The sequence below is a fragment of the Melozone crissalis genome, unplaced genomic scaffold, assembly GCF_028551555.1.
Source record: "Melozone crissalis strain CALT ecotype California unplaced genomic scaffold, PUWL_Pcris_2 ptg000018l_1, whole genome shotgun sequence".
In the NCBI taxonomy this organism is placed as follows: domain Eukaryota; kingdom Metazoa; phylum Chordata; class Aves; order Passeriformes; family Passerellidae; genus Melozone; species Melozone crissalis.
Genome location: NW_026535796.1, coordinates 1,197,574 through 1,218,259, shown reverse-complemented (window position 1 = coordinate 1,218,259; position 20,686 = coordinate 1,197,574). Strand labels below are relative to the sequence as shown.

Genomic DNA, 20,686 nt, shown 5'->3' with positions numbered 1-20,686 from the left:
ATTACTGCAGTGAACACAGTCAGTATGGAAGAATATCCTCCTACAGCTAGGGGTTTCTGTCAGGAAATGATTGTACTAATATCTGCAAGAGCCACTGCAGCCTAAACCATTTCCCCTCTCTATCAACAGCCACACTAAAAATAAAATAATATAAAACTTAATAAAAAAGACATTTAAATGTTCTGTTAACTCAGGGAGCATACTCTGAATAGAACAAGAGGTACAACTATACACCACATTTAGAAGCAAACACAAAGCATAACTTAATGTACCCTGGAAAAATTTAAATTCTAATCTAAACTGCACTGGAAATGAGAATTGACAGTGTGAATGTGAACAAGTCCATCCTTTAGAAAAGAGCCTTGCAAGAAAGCAACCCTCATGTCTTGTCAATGCAACTTACAATGTGAAAATAAATATGCTTCAGTCACTCCAGTGGCCAGTGAACACACTAGGAGCATTTGGATAAGAAAACATCAAAATGCTAGTAACTAACACTCCTTTCTTTTCTCCAAAATAAGGAAAACACTCATAAACAAGATCCTTGCCTAATAAACAGTGGATTTGTACAGCTGAACTGGTGATTAGCAGGACAAGGTGAACACAAATATCCAGCTAAATGGAGACACAATTGCTGCTTCTCTGCTTTTTCCAAACTCTGCAAGACACACTGCTTATCAGCCAGCAGCTGCATATCAAGTGAAAGCTTAAAATGAAGCTGTTCTGCAGCAAAATTCAAAGTGACAGAATGCACATGCTTAAAAACCAAAGGCCACATCAACCAATTAATTATACAAAGCACATCTGCAAATTCTAACATGCAGCTAAAATAAGCAGACATGGTCAAAAGACACTGCAATTTCCAATATTCATTTGGTAAACCTTATTCTAAAATATACACATGACTGGAAATACAAAAATACATTGCATAATATACACCTGGAGTGAACTCTGGAATTACTAATATATCAAGCTTTTAAAAGTTGCCGTGAAAAAGACAGCAATACAACCACCGCAGATGCAGAATCCATCCCTATAATCCATCTTCCTAAATCAAATCCTGCTCATTGGAAAAAAGTTTCAGTCCCCCTGCTTAATCAGCAAAAAACTGCAAAGCATCTTCATTTATTTTCCTTTCTCAACTGTAAATTATTTTAGTTCCCTAACACACTTAATTATTACATTCATATAAACATTTCACTGCAGTATTTCATTTGCATTCTTAAAAAAAAAAGGCCTATTATTTTCAAAATGGCTAGGAAATACTTCCAAAACAACCTGGTCTGTAAATACAGCTACCAGAACTTTTACACACACAAAACAAGTTACAAAAGGGTCCTGAGTGCAAGGTAAACCAAGAGAGGAAAAAGCTACTTCAAGCTTCACTGGAGCTGACAGAAATACTGACTCTATCATGAGCTTTCCCATCAGAGTGCTCCTTCACATCCAAGCTTTTCCTGCACCTTCAACATCCCACCTGTGGGAGCTTCCAAGACTCCCAGGGAACTGGCAGCACACTACCCTTTGCTCTCACAGGAGCTCAGGTAAACCAGAAACCAAAGCTTCCATTTTTCAAGGGCAGTCCCCACTTATCTGTACAGATTCGATTATTATGTAATAATGAGAAGAGCTTGGTATTTCTTGGTGTGGTTCCCCTTCCAAATTAATAATAATATAAGAAGAGTAATTTTTAAAACCCTAAAAATGCCAACATCAACATTTAGAAACATCAGTATTGCCCAATTCTCCAGATTACACTGGCCTGAAGTTTTATACTTTTCCTGCCTCTATCTCAAGTCTTGAGAACAGATGAAGAGCACAGCAAGGAATACCAGACACTGTCCCATCATCCTTTTTCAACTTCAAATCACTGCATAGCATCAATATATGGATATCTTTTATCTGTATGAGCTTCCCCACGTGAAAACCAGCTGTATATTTGAAGACAAGCTATTCACTCCTCAGATGGTTACAGGACACAGAGTTCCAGTCCGTTGCATTCTCCTGTGTAAATATAAATTGTGGCACAAATAGATCCCAATTGTGACATGAACCATCACACTGTCAGATGACCCAGAGCAAGAGTGCACACAGGAATTTATATTGCTGCTGCATAAACACACTGCCAGGGATTGCTGCCATTGCATAACACCTCCAGTGCTGTTTGTTTTGACATAATAGAGCTGCTTTGAGTCCCGTGAGCTGCCTAAGAAAGAACATTTGAACGTCCTTAGTTTCAGCTGACACTGCCAAAAGACATGTCCTTTCTAGTTTTAATACTTACCTTCAATGGGAGACAATTTGTCATTTTCTTAAGCAGTTCAAAAGCAGAGAAACTATTTGCACTTTTGTCATCTCAAAACAATTCCAGTTGTCTCATAATTTCTTCCTTGGCATTGGATGAACGTACAGAAAGAATTAAAAGAAAAAGGAAAGAATCCTGAGAGACTTTCCCACTTGTCCACAAAGCAGTGTCACTTTTCTCTAATTAAGAAGACTGAGAGCAGCAGAATGAAGTTCTGCTCAGTCTCTGGCTGCCATCAAAATAATAAATATACAGCACTGGGGATTGACAAGAATGGAACTCACAATGAGCACTTCAGAGCACTCACACAGATCGGTGGGAGAGTGCTGAATTTACCAGGGAAATACTCCCTGCTGATTAGAACATTCTGGCAAACACCCATACTCTACACTAAACTGAAATGTTTACTGAAGAAAGTAACTTTCTGACCCAACTGAATCATTCCAAACACATCACTGCCAGAAATAAATATTCTCAACAGAAAGTCCCATTGAGCAAGTAAGTTGGTTCTTGTTCAGTAAGTAATTTTTGGGGTTGTCCCCAAGCTCCAGGATTTTTAAAGCAAGAGCATTTCTTCTATCTCAACCTTCAGAGCTGACCTTCAACCTTCAGCATTTAGATGCCACAATATAAACACCCTTCTAAAGCTGGATCCATTAGGGCTGAGCTGACACACTTGGGAACTCCAAGATCCCAATCCAGGAACATTCCAGCTTTCAGAGAAAAGGTTCCCTTCATGCTCATTACAAACATAATTCATAGGTCTCACAGACAGCACATCACAGACCAATAAATGCTACATGACAGGAAGATAGTATTTAACCTAGGGGAACACTTGAAAGAAACAGAGGTAATTCCTGAAAGTCTGTTAATATAAGTTGTGTATTAGGGATGCTCTATAAATAACTAAATTTGTTTGGAATTTGGTCAAAAAAACCTTATTCCACAAGAAAATGCATCATCACTTGAGTGCACAAATAATCATGAATTACAAGCAACCACATGGCCAGAAAATTTATACAAATTATGAAAATATATGCAATAAAAAAGAGAAACATTTTGAATCCATCAAATATTATTAAATGCTGTAAAGTAGTAACTTCAGGCAATAGAAGATGAAGTTGTGACTGTTACATCTTTAGGAACATCTCTGACTCAAATATTGATTGGAATTTATCTGTTTAATCTGCAAGTGATATTTTGGTTTACTGTTCTCATTCTGGTCTGCAGACTGAATATCAAGCATGCCACTCACAAATCTGAAGAGAGCAGGAAAAGAACAACTGGGGGAAGTGCAGGACATCAGGGGTGAAAACCAATGGGATCTGAGAGAAGTTTCCATCATGATGTTTGTACTACATATAAATCACAATTATTCCAAATGATGACTGCATGGAAATGGCAAATATACAGTTAAAAAAACAAAGAAAGAAAGAAAACCTAAACATCTAGGGTTTTTTCTAGGGTATTTCACACTCAATTCACTTTAAATCCAAGGGGTTTAGGTAGCACACAGTGACCAAGAGCCCCAATACATTTGGAAGTTCCTAGCAAGCAAATTTTCATACCTATAAAGTCACAGGTTTGTTTTGGGATTTTTTAGGCTTAGAATCAGAACTATAAAATTACAAAACAGTTCAAGGATATTCAGAGTTAAAACTGAGGAGAACTGACTTGTTTTCACCATTAAATCCAACCTTGGAAAAAAACATAGTCACACACCAACACAGATTATGCTTTGCTTGTTCCATGTAGTAAAACACATTGCTTTCAACCTTTCCATATCTCTGGCACTTGCTAATGGGAAAGAGAAAAATAAGCATGGAGTGTGCAAAGAAAAATATTTTCCTTTTCACCTCATGAAACTAATTTCCAGTAAGTATCAAGCAGCCTGAAATGACTAAGCTAGAAACATTAAACTTATTTCAAACATTAATAGAATTAATTCTATTTAAAAAGTTTATATTTTGTTCTTAAAACCCCCAGAACTTAAAGGGGAGTGTAAGAGAATACTTCAAGTAATACTAAAACATGGATATAACAAAATCTTGTGTTTTGGAACACTGAAAGGCTTTTCAGTCTCAAAGTAGCTGTTTTTCCAAGTGGAGCTAACTACCCACCAGAGTGAGAACACACTGGAGCTCATTACATAATAAGTGTATTGGCCTCCTTTCCTATTTCTGTGTATGCATAAGATGTTTTGTAACTCAAAACACAAGCACCAAAACAGAGGTTCAGATTTCTTTTTGGTAAAAAAATTCTCCCCTTCCAACTAGTTGCACTGAGATACAGAAAAGGTTTAATACCACTTGTGGTTAACTTTCAAAATCTGTATTTTCTTCGAAAAAAACTATGTTTTGTTTTCCTCTATCAAGAACTGCCACACTGCATGAAAACACCCAAGTGAATATTGCTGCCAGCCAGTGATTAATACTAAACCTGAGTCAGTTCTTACCATTCAATCCCTTTTTTTTAGCAGGTCTCCTTCAAGTGCCCCCTTGGACTGACCTATCTAGGCTTTGTCATTAACGCTGCTCAGTCCTAAACAGGCAATTAAGTTTTAACGTGCTTACAGTTGCATAATGTTACTGCTCTAGAATGAAACTCTGGTTGTTCCCAGCCCACTTTGGAGCTGCAAGCAGAATCCACTGCCTGGCATTTGACAAGCCAAGAGCCAAAGGACTCCTCACTCACAGCCAGCAGGTACCAAACGTGCACCCAAGGGCAAAATGGAAAAGTTGATATAGCAAGCCCAAGTCTCCATGGCAATAAGTGAGTTTCCAGTTACCATCCTGAGTGAGTTGTCCAAATTTATGCACAGTGTTCCCTGAGCTTAAACTACAAAGCACAGAAATCCTGATTTCAGTGCTGGGAGCTTCTGGAAGTACACGGAAACATAAGTGGGGAAAGGTAGGATTGGGCAGCTGGGCAAAAGGAATGCAGGAGCAGCAGGAAAAGGGAGCTAAAAACACATCAGCTCCATGTAACTGCCCTTCCCTGATCCAACCAACACATTCCAGACATGGCCTGTTTGGGGTGCAGGACGTAAAAGTACTGGAGCCCAAACCTGGATCCAGCCTCTTGCTCCTCTGAGAATGAGGGGTTTTCCTGTCACCACACGAATCCCTGCTCAGACATCACACGCAGCAGCAAGGTCTGGAGCAGGAGCCTGCAAACCCCTGTGCACAGAGCCTTGGAATCATTAACTGCAGCCTGTCCAAACCTGGACAAGCAGAGGCCTCCCTGCCTGGCCTCCTGCATCTCATTTTCCCCAAACCCAGCAGAACTGTGCTGTTATGTACACAAGGACAGCCTGGTGCAAAAGCAGATCTTTGTGCAGCACTGGAGAGCCAGCATTCCCTGGTCACACACCATGCCTGGCACTGAAGGGACCAAGGGCAACCTTCCAGGCTCCTCTTTACAGCCAGACCTGCATCCATCCACCACGGGGAGCACAAGTCACACATGTGCCACAACACATGGTACCTACAAACCTGTTTGCAGCTGATGTGGGCAAAACCCAGCTGCACCCTACAACTGCTCTCTAGTCTGAGAAAATAAGGAAAGACAACATGAGGTTGTTTAAGTCAGAAAACCTCATCCAGTCACTCCTATTATAACCTGCAGTTTGTTCTGCATCTTCTGTAGAGTAACCAGCCTTGGGATCATCACAGCATTCAGAATCTCTAATTTCTCCAGGTAGTTTGTTAATCTTTCCACCAGCCTTAACATATCAACACAGCTTGTTCAAAGCAGGGCAGATCACACAGGATGATCAATTAACCAGAGCAGACACAACCCGTTTTTATGCCAGCCTTTTAAACCCCTTTTAAAGCTACAGATGTGTATCAAATCAACCAGTGATAACTCTCCTAAAGTACCTGGTTCTCCCCCCAGGGCATTCTCCAAATATTCAACTGAGAGGGCAAACCCTGCAAGTTAGCAGCATGCACAGAGGATTAACAAGAAATGAACATACTGAGCACTAACTTGAAATACCAGTTTGAAGCTATTTTCTTCACTTGTCTTTGTAAAAATACTTATGAAATGTTGCCTCTATTCAGGCAACACCGTGGATCTCCTCAGTAAGGAAGTTCAAAAGCTGAAGCATTACAAGAGCAAGCACAGGAAATACAGAAGCAGCCTTCAGACATGCATGAAACTTGGCATCTACTCATATGCAACAGTAGCAGAAAACCTTCCAATCACTTCATTGTGGTGTGGCTATGCAAAGAGTTCCACCTTAGCTGCTCCTCAGTGTACAGGAATACGCCCCCTGAAAGGGCAGATAAGGAACAAAAGCATTCAGAAACATACAGAGCTTGTTTTCCTTGGAAAAATGTCCAAATCAGCTAAAATATGCATCAGGAAAACTTTAGTCATTGTTGAAAAACGGGCTTTGCAACTTGGGATGGCTACTTTGTGCAGAGCAGTAACTGCTGAGAAAAGCTGATAACAAACTAATCCTTTCCAATACTGTACCACTCCAACCACCAAGATTCCAGAATAACAGCTTAATTTAACACAGAATAAGGCTACAGTACTTGGGGGGGGGGGGAGTGTCTGAAAAACAACAGCCTCTCAGTGACACACTGAATCAATGAATTCTGAGGGTTTCACAATCAGAGTTACCACATTCCTGCACCCCCAGCCTAGTCTATTTTGATGAGGAACTAATACAGTAAAGCAGCAGCACAACTTCTTAGGTGTAGCTTTAGGCATCTCCATTTTTGGAGTCCATACTAGTGAAGAAACCTACCCACACCCATACCCACCATGGCAAAAGGAGAATACACTTGTACTTAATTAAAGAGCAAGAATCTTGCATTACCAGTTTGACCGGGTATGGGACCAAAAGCAGTCTCCATCTTTAATATGAGAGTAGAGGGATTTCACTGAAGTTTGTCCTCTCCTCACACAAAGCTGGTCAAGATTTCCTGGGATTCCATGCTGGACAGCACAGCATGCAATCCTCCTTGGGGATGCCAAACTGTAGAACAAGTGCAAGATGTGCTGAGAAGATTTAAGAAGCTCTGTAATTTTCCTAGGACCCCCATTCTGGAGACCAAGCAGCTGTGGAAAGATCTTTGAAGTTGTAAACAACATTGAATTGTAAGTTTACCTGGACAAGAAAAATATACTCTAAACATACTGCACTTACAAGAAACAGCACAATTCTAGCTCAGCTGGCATTAAATATTAAATTTCTATGACTTTTATGAATTAAAAATTATTTAATGCTACATTCTAGTCATGTTACATGACTAACACTGCACAGTTTTTTACAAACAGACCCAGGACAAGACCCATCATGCACAACTATTTCAATGACAAGATACTCCTGCTTGCAAAAACTCTGAGCAGCAGCTGAGGCCCTGCCCTATTCTAATCGTTCATCTTGGCCTCTGGTTGCCAGCTTTAGTTCTGTGGCTAGCAGCTGAAAAGTACATTTTTCACACTCTCTTAAGAGGGAATGCTTGGGAATATCTGAATAAGGCTGGCCAAGCCACCCTCATTAAACAAGCAGCAGCACGTACCTCCCCCTCACTGCTCTCCTATTATTTATATATATATATATATTTATTATTTCTGCCAAGTGATGAACACTTCAGTCTTGTAATTTCAAACTTGTTTAAGCAGGTAATACTCACTGAGGACAGATACGTGCCTTCAGCAGGAAATTCAACTTTCAGCTCTTCACATTTTGTTTTTCCCTACTCCTCTCTACTCTATCACCCCAGTTCACAGGCTGAGTGGATTTATTGGGCTAACTGAGGCTAAATATGTCCAAATCTGTGATATTCTGAATAAATTCTACTGTACCATTCCATGGAAAAGTTGCTTCATTTTAGCAAATACTCCAAAACAAAGCAATTCCAAAGTCCACACAAAAAAAGCACAGTCTTGGGTCCTACAACTGACACGTCTGCTATCTAAACACAGAAAAAAACGAGGAAAAAAATCAGCAACATAGATTAAACATTGAAGGGCTGTTTTAGGAGGACGGGTTAAGCTTTATTTAAAGTTCAAAGTCATTTTTGTGTCTGCCACAAACAAAAAAAAGAATCCATAATGAACAGTTCTAAACTTGATACCTGAACCCAGTCAGAGTAGAAGGAAACCAGGGAGATGAGCAAGGCTATAATGCAGAGAATAAATATTTTTTTTTTAAATCAATCAATCAATAAATGATAAATTAACGAAAAATAAATAAATTAATAAAAGACAGGGGCAGGCTGTCAGTATGGTGTTACCACTACCAAATGCTGAAGTGAAAGATGGGTTGGTGGGGAACCTGTGAAGCTCCTGTTCCACACTGGACTAAAACAAGGGAAAGATGATGCAACAGGGAAGCCCTGCAGCCTCCTACTCCACTGAGACAAAGAAATGCTTGGCCCAATTCTCCTCCTCTACTTCCCAGGACTTAATCTTTTATAACCATTGTACAAAATTCAGGAGGGGTTTATGCAGTCTCCACAAACTGCAGCTCCAACGGGGTCAGAGTTACACCAATGTCAGTATCAGCATAAAAGAGACCCTGGGAGGGGAAAAGGACAGCTAAAACCCTAAAAAGCTGTTCCATTTCCACTTTACATGAAGCAAAGTAATTCCAGATTTCTTGAGACAAAGACTCAGCTTTTGGAAGATAATGGTGTGGAACCACGCCCTGCAAAGACATTCTGAAAACTCAAGCAGCATGTTTTAGAAAATAAATTACTGGATGCACCTGCCTCGTGCTCTTTAACATAAGGTTAGAAAAATGTTAAGGCTTTCCAAGCTCTTTCCCATGAACTACAAAAAGGTGATCATGCTGTATGAAAAATACATTACTTAAGAATAACAAAAAGATTCACAGTGGTATCCCAGGGCATCCCTGAAATTATCTAAACCAAACTTTTAGTCATTCCCCCAAATGTAGTACAGAAAATAGAGAGCTTTGAAGGGAGTTCACCTCACACAGGCAGAAACATGTGGAGAGCCCAACCAGATCCACCCACACATCCAATATCACCCTCCACACACGCTCTGCTCTTCCAGCCTGGGTCTCCTGAGTGCAACACCATTCCTTACGTCCAAATTAGATTAACTGAGGAACTCCAAACATGAGAATCCTGTTCATTAAATGTTTCATTTGGATCAGAAGTTTCTTTTACTGCTGGGTTTCCAAAGCAGCCCATGCCTTAAATCCCAGTAGAAGCAAGAGGTTCAAGCATGAGATGCATCCAGGACTTCAAATACCCTACACAAGAGAACCTTAAAGTATATACAATTACAGAGTCCAGCTTCCCACTGGGAACAGCAAATCCACAAGCACAAGCTACTGTGAAAACCACAGCAAATAACAGAATTTAGCTCTGGCACTATTAGTTCAGCAAGGTTGACAGAGTCCCATGACTCCCAGCATGTTTAGCTCACAGGTTTCCCAATTACAGATAGGAATGCAAAGAAAATGAGTTTTGACCCCAACATTCTACTGGCAAAGTATATATTGCTAAATAATTGTGACAGGCTCACATAGGACAATTGAGAATCCACAACTCAAACCCACAAATCCACAGATTAAACCCTGGCAGTCCCTTCAGATGTGTACAGAACTCCCTTTTGCCTAATTTTCTTTTTTAAGGCAATTTGAGGCTGCACAGTGAAAAAACTTCCATATCAAACATTCTGTAAGGCAAATGAGCAATTTCACTTTGAGATCTCTCCCTCCCTTTTCATCACTGTGCTTGGAAGTTCAGAACTAGCTTAATAAAAGTGGTCACTATTTATGGAGATAACCATGGATATAGCACCAATAAAAAACCAGGAATTTATGGTCCTCATTATTGAATGAGCCCTCTCCACACTGAAGAATGTTTGTTCAGCTTTTACACCAAGCATTTTGGTGGCCAAAATTCCTTTTGAAGTAATTCAAAACAAACCAAATTTCTCAGCAGTGGACACTGGCAGTATTGAAGACAATGATCAACAGACTTCATCAACTGCAAGGCAGTTTCTTCACAAGAACATTCACAGATCTTTCAACCATACATCAAGCCAGTCTCAACTTTGTACACGCCAACACAGAAATTCTTTGTTTAAACTGCACATCTTAAGGTGGCTTTGTTTTGTTTGGCTTTTTTAACTATGTAAATTACTCAGCTCCATGGGATTATACAATTAAATCCTTATACTGTGCACTGTTCTGTAAATTTGAAGTAGGAAAAGAAAATCTCACTTCTCTCAACAGTACAGTGTTTAACAATCTCCATGCTTTACTCATTTTTACCACATAATCTACCCTGCCATTCTATATAAAAGGTAAATACACCTCCAAAAACAATGTTTTAAATGTATAGAACCAAATTTTATATGCATTTATGTAAGAGGTACGATTAAAAAAACCAAGCACTGTGCTTCAGAATATTTCTCTACAATTGGATACCCAACTCTGCTATGTACTAGTAATAGAAGAAAAACACACCATGACTCAGACCATACCCAAAGAAAGATTACTGCTCTACAGAGAGGAAAAAAAAGAAAAAAATGTGAATTAAATTTAAAAAGAAAATCAACAGCAGCCCATTTTCCTATGACAACAAAGAAAAAAATGCTTACTTTCTAAAAAGAAGTTCTTTTTTCTCCTTAACAAAACTCAAAAGGTCACAAATCAAATTTTTCAAGCTTTTTTCCAAGCAGCCCTTTAAACAAGTCCTTATTTAAAATCTGTCCTGAAGCTATCTGATTATGCACAATATCGCTCATGTAAGGACATTCTCATTAAGGAATCACAGAATCCTAGAATGGTTTGGGTTGGAAGGGACCTTAAAGTTCACCTGTGCCATGGGCAGGGACACCTTCCACCAGACCAGCTCAGAGCTCCATCCAGCCTGGACTTGAACTTTGGTGCACTTCACAGAATTTGTAAAACAAAAGACTAATACTAGGTATTTATCTTTCTGCAAACATAACCAGAAGACAGATGAATTACAGGAATTCATGTGTATCCATCAATAGCCACGGCACATTTCAGATCCAACCAAAATTATATTGCTGTTAAGACCTGCACTACCATCCCCAAAAACCATATCCTCGGTAGACAGGAGCATAAACACATGAGCAAAGTTCAAGGCCACTGTGGACAGCAAGAGGAGATTAAGCAACAAAGCTTCTCTTTTGAAAAATGCAGCAGCCCCAGCCACTGCAGGAGCAGACCACAGAGCCCTGCCAGGCTGCTCGGAAGGAAAGGAGCTGATTTCATGTGAAACCAAAGGGCGAGTCTGAAACAGATAAAGGTCACGGGCAAAAAACCAAGGGAACCAAGCACTCACATCACAATGAAAGTGAGCATTAACTTGGACTTGTAATCCCACCCCTCCAATTCTAAATATCCAAACTCCCAGAACAATCTCCTCAAGTGACCCATAGATATGGATTCCTACACAATCATCTGGAGTTTCCAAAATGTGGAAACATTATTTCTCTGTGCCTCTGTGGAAAAGTCAAGTTGAATAAAAAACTCACTCCGTTCAGTAGCAAAATAATAATTCTTCTTTCAGCCCAGAGAATGTGAAAACATTTTTCCTGGCAGGAATTGCATTACATTTACACTTGGGGAACCCACAGGCAGGATTATTAAAAAAAGACACTTGGAAAGTTATGAGCATCCAGATTACCTGACACACACAACACAAATTTATCTCTTCTCAGTATTTATAGCTTGAGATGTATATACACAAGAGATTATAGTATTTTCTAATATATGTCAACAGATACCAGTCAGCTTTACAGACTTTAAGTGACTTAAGCTGCCTAAATTGCCACAAGCAGCTTACACAAAGACCTCTGTCATATTCCTTTAAAAATGGAAAACTAAAAAATAAATCCCCAAATTCAACTGTGAAGCACATTCATGCAGTTATGAGATGCAATGGTAACACAGGGAGAGAGAAAAACAATTACTAATAGGCACTTAAAACGTTCTTTCCAAAAATTCAAGATCTCTGACAACACTTTTAACTGTAAGGGGTCTGCATATATTAAAATACAATGTGTCCTCCTAATTCCATGATCAAAACCTACAGTGAATAAAACCAACATTCAACTCTACTAAATATATTACAGAAAAGATGAAACCAAGTCTTAGGCTAGTGGACATTAAAACCCTAAGAATTTGGAAGGGAGTAGGGAACTGTGTTCTTAATTCATATTTATCTTAAAAAAAAAAAAAAAGAAAAAGGGATTTGGGTTTTTTTTTTTCTGGTATTGCAATTATGTAGCCACATTGAATCTTCAAGTCTTGCAACTAAACATCTTCAAAGCACTTTTTAGTTACTCTCATAAAAGAACAGAAGAAAAAAATAAAAGGTAACAGAGGAAGAATTCTCTAAATACCAAAAGACGTTACCTCTTGCACCAGAGGCTACAGGCAACTGATGAGGGTATACCTGTGATGTTCACCTGGTTCTAAATACATATTTTAAATACTTTGTTTTGATTATAGTTCTTTCCACCTCATACCCAGTCTGTTTTTAGGCTGCAGGTTGGACTAGAGCACCCCAAGCATTAATAAACCCACTGACAGACATCTGCCCACAGTAGCACAAGAGTAGGGAAAAATCACTAGCTCCTGTTTCAGGGCCTCATCCACTACCAAAACAAATAAAAAACATTTCTGTGCAGTCACCAAAACATTCTTTCTACAAATAAACTAAGGGAAATAAAAACAATAGTTTCGGACTTCACCAAATCTTCTTGTTAAGGGGAGGGATAGGAATGGGACACCACTCAGCAGTAAAACAGCAGCAAATTTCACCCCAAACTTAACAGCAGTCAAATTCACCCTCAAATACAAGGAAACCCAAAATTAATTCCAAATTTAATCTAGCTAAATGGTCTATTTATAATCAAGCAAACCTAAATTAAAAGCACAGTATAAACAGCAAGTTGCTAACAATAGGCAAACAGATGTTTGCTGGGCAGGGGTGGGATGTTTCAATAAACAAACCCAAACATCCACATGAGAAACCAAGAACACAGAACCCGTGCTGGAGACTCAGTGCTCAATATACTCCTCTGCACCATTTAAGTGGAACTACTCCTTTTTGCCCAAACACAGGGCATTATTTCAGACAAATTCATACTTTGAAGGTTTGGAGCAAAAGGTATCTGTTTCTATGTCTTGAAAACAAAGAAATGCTAGGGAAGCTGAGATTTATTGATAATCAGTGAAGAATTCTGAATGTTAACTCCTATCTCCATCTGACAAACTAGTGTAAAGCCAAATCAGTTCAGTAATTTACTAAGAGCCAAGTATGATTTAGCAACTGAAACTCAACATAGATGTCTGAAAATGCAACAGGAAGAGTCCTGTTCATGTCTGCTGTCAGAACTGGGTGGGAGCAATGGAGGACCATCCATGTGAAAGCCTTTGGCACCTCCAGCATTCCTGGGCACTCTCTGACATTAATGGCTGTTATTCAGAAGTCAGCAGCAGCTGCTGCCAGAGTAAGAAGTGCAAGCCATGGCACCTCAGGGCTGAGCATCTGGGAATGCTGCAAATGGAGCTGCACGGAAGTGCTGAGGAAATTTCAGCTGCTGCAGAGTCTGGCCAGGTCTTTGTGTGTTCTGCCAGTGTGTTCTTCTTATTAGGTACAATTCAAAGCCTCATTTCTACATCTACGACATCCTGTATTACTCAAAACTTGTCTGGAGGAAATCCAAATACCACTATTCATAAAATAGCAATGAAATCCTTAAGTCCATCACTTCCAGACAATGCCAGGGCAGTCTTTGGGCCAAGTGTTTTGTTATTTCTTACAGGTGAGGCATTGAGTATTTCTGAGATTGTCTGAGGAACATCACTGTACAGCGACATACCTGAACTTCACTGAATAGAAATATGAACAGACACACACCATTTTTAACTGAAGGGTGAAGTAGTGATAAAATATTTACAATGGGTAGAAAGCAACTTTTACTTTAACCTACTATTTTGCTTACCTTGTAGAGAAAAAAATGAGGCATGATAAATTTAAGGCCAAAAGATCAGAGGTGCAAGATTAAGATGGATCTTAATATGTGTTGCCTCATATTTGTATTGTATTTATTAGCTTATAAAATTAACATACATATTAAAATTTTCATCCTGATAACAACTGCTGTGAATTCACTGACTGTGCTTTTGTTTGTGATAAGCACCAGAGTCACTGGAGATTAAACTCTGGTCTTCACCATCCAAAACAAGCATCATGTTTTAGAAAACATCTAAGTGAAATTCTATCAGCAAAATGAACCCTGGCCTGCAACACTTTAATAGCAAGAAGTGAAGTAACTTGGGCCTCATCTACCTTAGGTTCAAAATTTAACCTTCAAATACAGTTTTACAGATTAACTTACGAATTTGAAGCACACAAATCTTGAATTCTGTGGAATGCACTCTAAAAGGCACACAAAGAGCATAATCAAATCCACTAAGACCATCATTAGAATTATAACAATGTGTTTATGTTATAAAGCTCTTCAAGTAAAAAGTTAATGTTCTTTTTTTTTTCTGTGAAAAATTCAAAAATTCTAGAAAGCATAAAATTAAGTTCTAGCACAGCACTTTGATTTCCTCAAGTTCGTTTTCCAAGGTCAGAGTACAGTTTGAGTAGGGTAATCTGTAATAGAGGAAACTCCCAGAAAACAAAGAGCATTGCCAAGAATCCAGTTATTTTATCAAGGCAGTGGTGATGTATTTCACTTCCAGCTGTCCACACTAAAAACCCAGAAAAAGTCAGCTTTAAGTAAATTACTTAAGTATTTACTTTAAGTAAATGTAACAGATAAAGCACATCTATATAAGATTAAATGCACTTCTCTCAGTGAATTAGACATCCACAAAAGTTGCCTTTAACCAAATAACTGTCCCAGGTTTATGGAGCTAGAACCTTGATGCCTTCAATTCCCAGCTGCCCACCACACTAAGAAATGTGACCATGAAATGTGCATCACTGCTGCAGGAAAAACTGCATTTGCTTTTAGAATCCCAGAGGTGCAAATCCTGATTTTGAAAATACTGCCATTTGGAAATTGATCACATCCACTGTTAGTTACTTTTGAAATATATATACGGTGTATTTTATATACCAGTGTGAGCTTCTTTCTTATACACAGAAAACTCAGTGAATGTAAGGAATTAAGCACAGGGATGCCATCAGAAATTGACTGTCTTCATAGCACAACCAGAAGAGGCATTTTGGTACAGAAGAAATTAATCTGGCATTCCTGCTTTTAGACCAGGACTTGCCATCAGTCATCAGAACAGTCTAACACTGGCTGGTTCAGCTAAAGATCTAAAACAGGAAAAGTACACATAGAAACAATTCAATCCAATACCTGTTAAGATAAAGTAGTCTAAAATCAACTACAAAGACTTGTAACAATCCAAGTCTGAGAAGGAAATAATACTTCGGTTACAGAGTGATTTAGCAATTAATGAAATTACACAGGTCTTTGTACAATTAGTTCAATTGACCTTGCAGGTCTATTAAACTGAAAAGAACTACTATGACAAAAAAAAATTTAAAATCTACACTACTATCCATTCTTTGCTGAAAAAAAACCAACACAGCTGTTATTCTATTAAATTTAAAGACTTTACCCTCCTTGAAATTCACAGCTTAACAACAGAGCATTTGAGGCAGTAGTTCAAAAGAATGCTCAGCTTGAAATAATTAACAAAAAAGTTTGAATAGTTTCAAATATTTGTCACTACAAAGTTTTGACAGTGAACACATATTAGAATTAAAAAATTGTTTCCCCTCATCAAAAATTTGCAGCCATGAAGTAACTGACTCTACCATAACAACAACAAAAACTGTCCAATACAGAAGTTATTTCTATGTAGCAGCAATAATGAAAATATTTCAGATTTTTGAAAGCACCACCATCATTTGAGCTAAGCACCACTGGGGACAAAAGCAGCAGAGTTCCACAGGATGAAAAGAGTATTTTCCAACAGCAATCTACAAAAATCCATACTCTGATGTACGTTTACATAAAATTGCAGTGAAATTTCTTCCTCAACTGACTTGCTTTTCCAAAAGATTTCACAAGAAACCATGCAATTATAGCATTCTTGAAAAGGGGAAGTGTTTACTAATTTTCCATAAATGTTCAGAAAGTGATGGTTACATGCAAGTAGCCTACTAGATTTAGGAAGGAAAGCTGAGAACTGAAAAGGCAAAAGGGGAACAGCAGAGTTGAGAGCTGAGATGATTCTGCTCAGCCACAAACTCAGGTCTAGCAGTCTGCAGGTCATGCAAGTGGTTAATGGCCTCCATTAATGTAGCAGACCTGACACAGAGGATGAGAAGCTACAATTATTACAACAAAAAACCAAAGAATGACGTTTGCCTCCAGCACATGATTTAACACGGGCAGCAGCAAAGGTTGGAAACTTCTCCTTTCTGATTTTCATCATTGTAACAGAACTAGATTAACACACGTAACATTTTCATTTCCATCCCTCAGTAATTACCAGCACCAATTACCATACCGAGAGTCATACAGTGATTACATTGTAATGACAGCAGTGAAACAGGAGGATTTAACATCACTGTTTGAAAGGGTATAAACAGTAATTACAATATTCAAGGATATGGGAACATTTGTAAAAGTCACAGCATCATTGTGCCACACTTGGGACAGCAACCACCATGCCGGAAAGCACAAGACTGTCAACAGTTAACCAACACCTCAAAGCAGCCCCTGCTTTGCCTACAACCAAATGCTTCTCAACATGTTCAAAGTCCAGTTGTATTATTTTTAACTGGAATGGATAAAACCCAACGAGTTCTGCAGACACCAATCACCTTTCCTAACTATGCTCCTTACGTAACAAACCAGCACTGCAGGCCACGTGCATTCTCCACAAGGCACTAATTAGGAACTCCTAGCACGACCAAAGAAAACCCTCAAAAAACCAAATCCAAACTTTTCAAAAATAACTAAATAGGTTAAACAACACACTCAGGCTTCTATATTGCCATGACAACTCAGCATGCATTCACAGGCAGTCTTCAAGGCTTTAAATCAAAGTCTTTAATAGAGTCAGAATGGTCGGTATGGAATTCACAGAATCCCAGAATGGTTTGGGGTGGGAGGAAACTCAAAGACCAGTTCCAAGTGGTTTCTAGTGGCAGGGACACCTCCCACTAGACCAGGTATTAATTTTTAAGTACACGAATGAATCAGGCAATTAAGAAATAGCAATTAAAAAGTACTAGTTGCAGAAAAAAGTCCATCAAGTTCTATTACACAAAAGGATGTAGATACCATTCCACATTTATGCCAAGCCAAGGAAATTCCAGAAACTGGGAAAGCAGACTGGAGGGAAAGGGCTGCTCTTCCCTGCTGTCCTTGCTTCTGCACCTTTCTCAAAGTGAGCAAGCACCAAAAGATCCTTCAGGACAGATTCATCTTTCCCTGAGACAACTTGACTCTTCAGTAAATCAAACATACAAAAAGCCAACAAAGAATACAAAAATCATTGACAAAGCCCTTCCCAAACGTTCATACCTGTGGAAGTGCAGTATTGAGCTGCCTCTGCAAGGAATCCCTCTCATGGCCAACCTCATGCAGCTTGCCCTGGGTGAGGGCGAGCGTCTCCTGAGTTTCGCGGAGCGTTTCCAGCAGGCGATCCCTCTCCTCCAGCATGGACACCATTAACTGCTCGAAGTGGGAATCTGCATCCGACTGCAGCGGGGAACCTGAACCGTGGCCTCCATTTCCCCCGGCGGGAATCTCGGCCTCGCTGATGGTTGGCATCACCTCACACATCATCTTGAAACAAAAAGAGACACAACAAAGGCCACAAATCTCGGTCAAACGAATCTAAACAAGAACTTTGAGCGCTGCCCGTAATACCCACTTAGCTCTCCCCACGATAGCATCAGCAAAGGCTGCCAGCACCTCGGTGTTTGCCACTATTTCATTAACAGTGGAGAAAAGGTACAGTCAACTTAATCAAAGCTTTGCTTCATAATGAGAATCTTGTGACTTCTTGCAAAACCAGATTTTTGCAGGCTACGTCTCAAACTGCAACTTCATTTTAATGGATTTATGTTTTTGTGAGGAGTAAACTGCTGCTGAGATCTTTAAAAAAAAACAAAGATAAGGCATGCAGCCTGACACCAAAAATTATACACTTCACCCAGCAAATGATTACACTGCACATTTTGGGAAACATTATCTGCTTCTTCCACTGCTTCAAACGCACAAAGATTGTATCTACAACAGTGCTTTGAGCTTGTGTTGGCTGTAGAAGTTTTATGGTGGTGAAAGTGATGTATGCTAAATGAGTGGTAAATCCAAACAGTCCAATTCAGGAGATAAAAACATGTAAAGGAAGATAAAAAGCAAAAAATTCATTATGAAGTAGTAGCAGCTGTCAATGGGGACAGTAAAAGTAAAGGTAAGCAAAAAGTAATTAAAGGCAGAGGATGGATTGGGTTAACAATGCAAATGGGAGCACTGCACTACTGGAAGTGAGCACACTAAACTGGGAGCACCTTTGAGAGACCCTCACAGATCCCTACCACAGCTCAGGCATTGAAGATTTAAAAACCATGGGAAAATGTCACTCGTATAATCACTGAACCAACAACAAAGCTCTTCAGGCAACCTCTCTCAAAAACACAAACGTAGAAGAATGCAAGGCAAAATCAGGAAAAGTAGCTCCCCAAACCTCTCAGGTACCACAAACTTTGTTCTCAGCCTTAAATTTCACACTCACATCTGGAAATTTTGAAAGAATAGCTCATTCTTAGTCTTACAGTGGGTGCTCTCCATGCTTTTAAAGACTTGGAACAACCTCAAGTGCTTTGTAACATTTTCATGCATGATTACGATAAGCCCTGAATTTTCACCACTACGTTATTTACCTTGCTCAATAAAACGAAAAGGCTTGGAAAACAGGCCCCAGGTTTCCTGCAGCACCAATTCTTCTCTGTTTTAGCAGTTTTCTGTTATCCCCCAAAACCCTTTGGATCGCAAAGCACCCATCCAGATCCAGTCCAATGACTGTTTAATCGAAACACATGAAAAAAATAATAATAAACCTGCCGAGGAAAGAGCAGATCCAGTAAAAAGCAGCAGCTTCAGCTAACTCGCCAAGTCCTCGGCACAGAAGAATGTGAAAATAAACTGTCTCAGCTTCCCATCCCTCTATTACTGGCCCATAGGTCCTGCAACAGCTGGGATAGAGGAATCATGTGCTGACCGAAAAAAAAAAAAAAATCCGATGCAGAGATGCAACAAGCTTCAACAGTTCATCGCTCATAAATTCCACTCAGGTCACAATCGCATTATTAAACAGAGTACGGACACCGGGGGAAAACAGCATGAGCTTTCTTGTAGAGGATTTGGAAAAGCCTCCCTTCTTTTCTCTTCTATTAATTCCAACGGGAAGCTCTCCTTCCAGTTCCCTGCGTCTTAGTCCAAACATTTATAATCCCAAGAGCAAGGCGCGGGCGTCGCTTTGGAAGGCGAGCACGGAGCGAGACCTGTTGTTTTCTCCGCACCAGTCCCGCAGACGATGCTCCGCACCCGAGAGCGGGCAAAGAAAGGACCGGCAGCTCCGTGGGCACCGGCCCGGTCCCGCCGCTGCCCTTCCCTGCGCAGAGCCCGGCGAACAAAGCTGCGGGCGGAGGACGCGGGGCTCTCGCCGGAGGGAGAGCACCGGGCCGGGCCTCGCTGCTCGCCTCGCTCGCCCCCGCCGGAGGCCCCAGTGGCGCGGCCGGCCCGGGCCCCGCGCAGCCCCTGCGGAGCGAGCGCGGCCGCGGAGGCCCCGGCGAGCTCGGCCTGGCTCCGGCCCCTACCGAGCGGCGGCGGCTCCGCCGCGCCGGGACGGTCCCCTCGGGCCGGGCCCGGCTCCGCCCGCCGCCGCCGCCGCCTCCACGTCCGTGGTGGCCGACGTGGGGTCGGCTGAGGCCGGGTGGGTGGTGCCGGCCGCCCGGCGGTGCCGCCACGGCCTCAGGGGGCGGCAGAAGCGCTGCGCGCCCGGAGAGCCGCGATCGCCGCCGCGGTCCCGCCGCTCCCGGCCCCGCTCGCCGCCGCCTCCCGCCGCTCCCGGCGCGCTCCGCGGCCCCGCATAAATCAGTGCGGCACCCACAATGCACCGCGCGGGGCGGCGCGGCCGCTCCTGACCCGCTCCCCGCCGCCGGGGACCGGGGTTCGAGACCCGCTCCGCGCTGCGTGCCCTGGGAGCGATAACGCCGCCGCCCACGCTGCCCGCCCCGGGGGAAAGGACGGGAGAGCCGCAGCGGAGCTCCGGGGCGGGAGGCGTCCTTGCTGAGGGCTGGGAACAGGGCAGGGCTGGGGCGGCCCCGCAGTCGCAGTCCGTGCCGGGGCCTGCCT

General features: G+C 41.1%; 1 protein-coding gene across 6 annotated transcripts in view; it reads right to left on the bottom strand.

Moving 5' to 3' along the window:
- Nucleotides 1-19,928, bottom strand: part of PPFIA1 (PTPRF interacting protein alpha 1) — a 53,296-nt gene extending 33,368 nt beyond the window's left edge. For all 6 annotated transcript variants that reach the window (XM_054275042.1, XM_054275046.1, XM_054275044.1 and 3 more), the window contains exons 1-2: nt 19,213-19,928; nt 17,849-18,112 (exon numbers count right to left, since the gene is read on the bottom strand). In XM_054275042.1, the coding sequence (XP_054131017.1) occupies nt 17,849-18,112 (264 nt within the window). In that variant the 5' untranslated portion in view covers nt 19,213-19,928. The remainder of the gene's footprint in view (nt 1-17,848; nt 18,113-19,212) is intronic.
- Nucleotides 19,929-20,686: the final 758 nt, after the last annotated feature.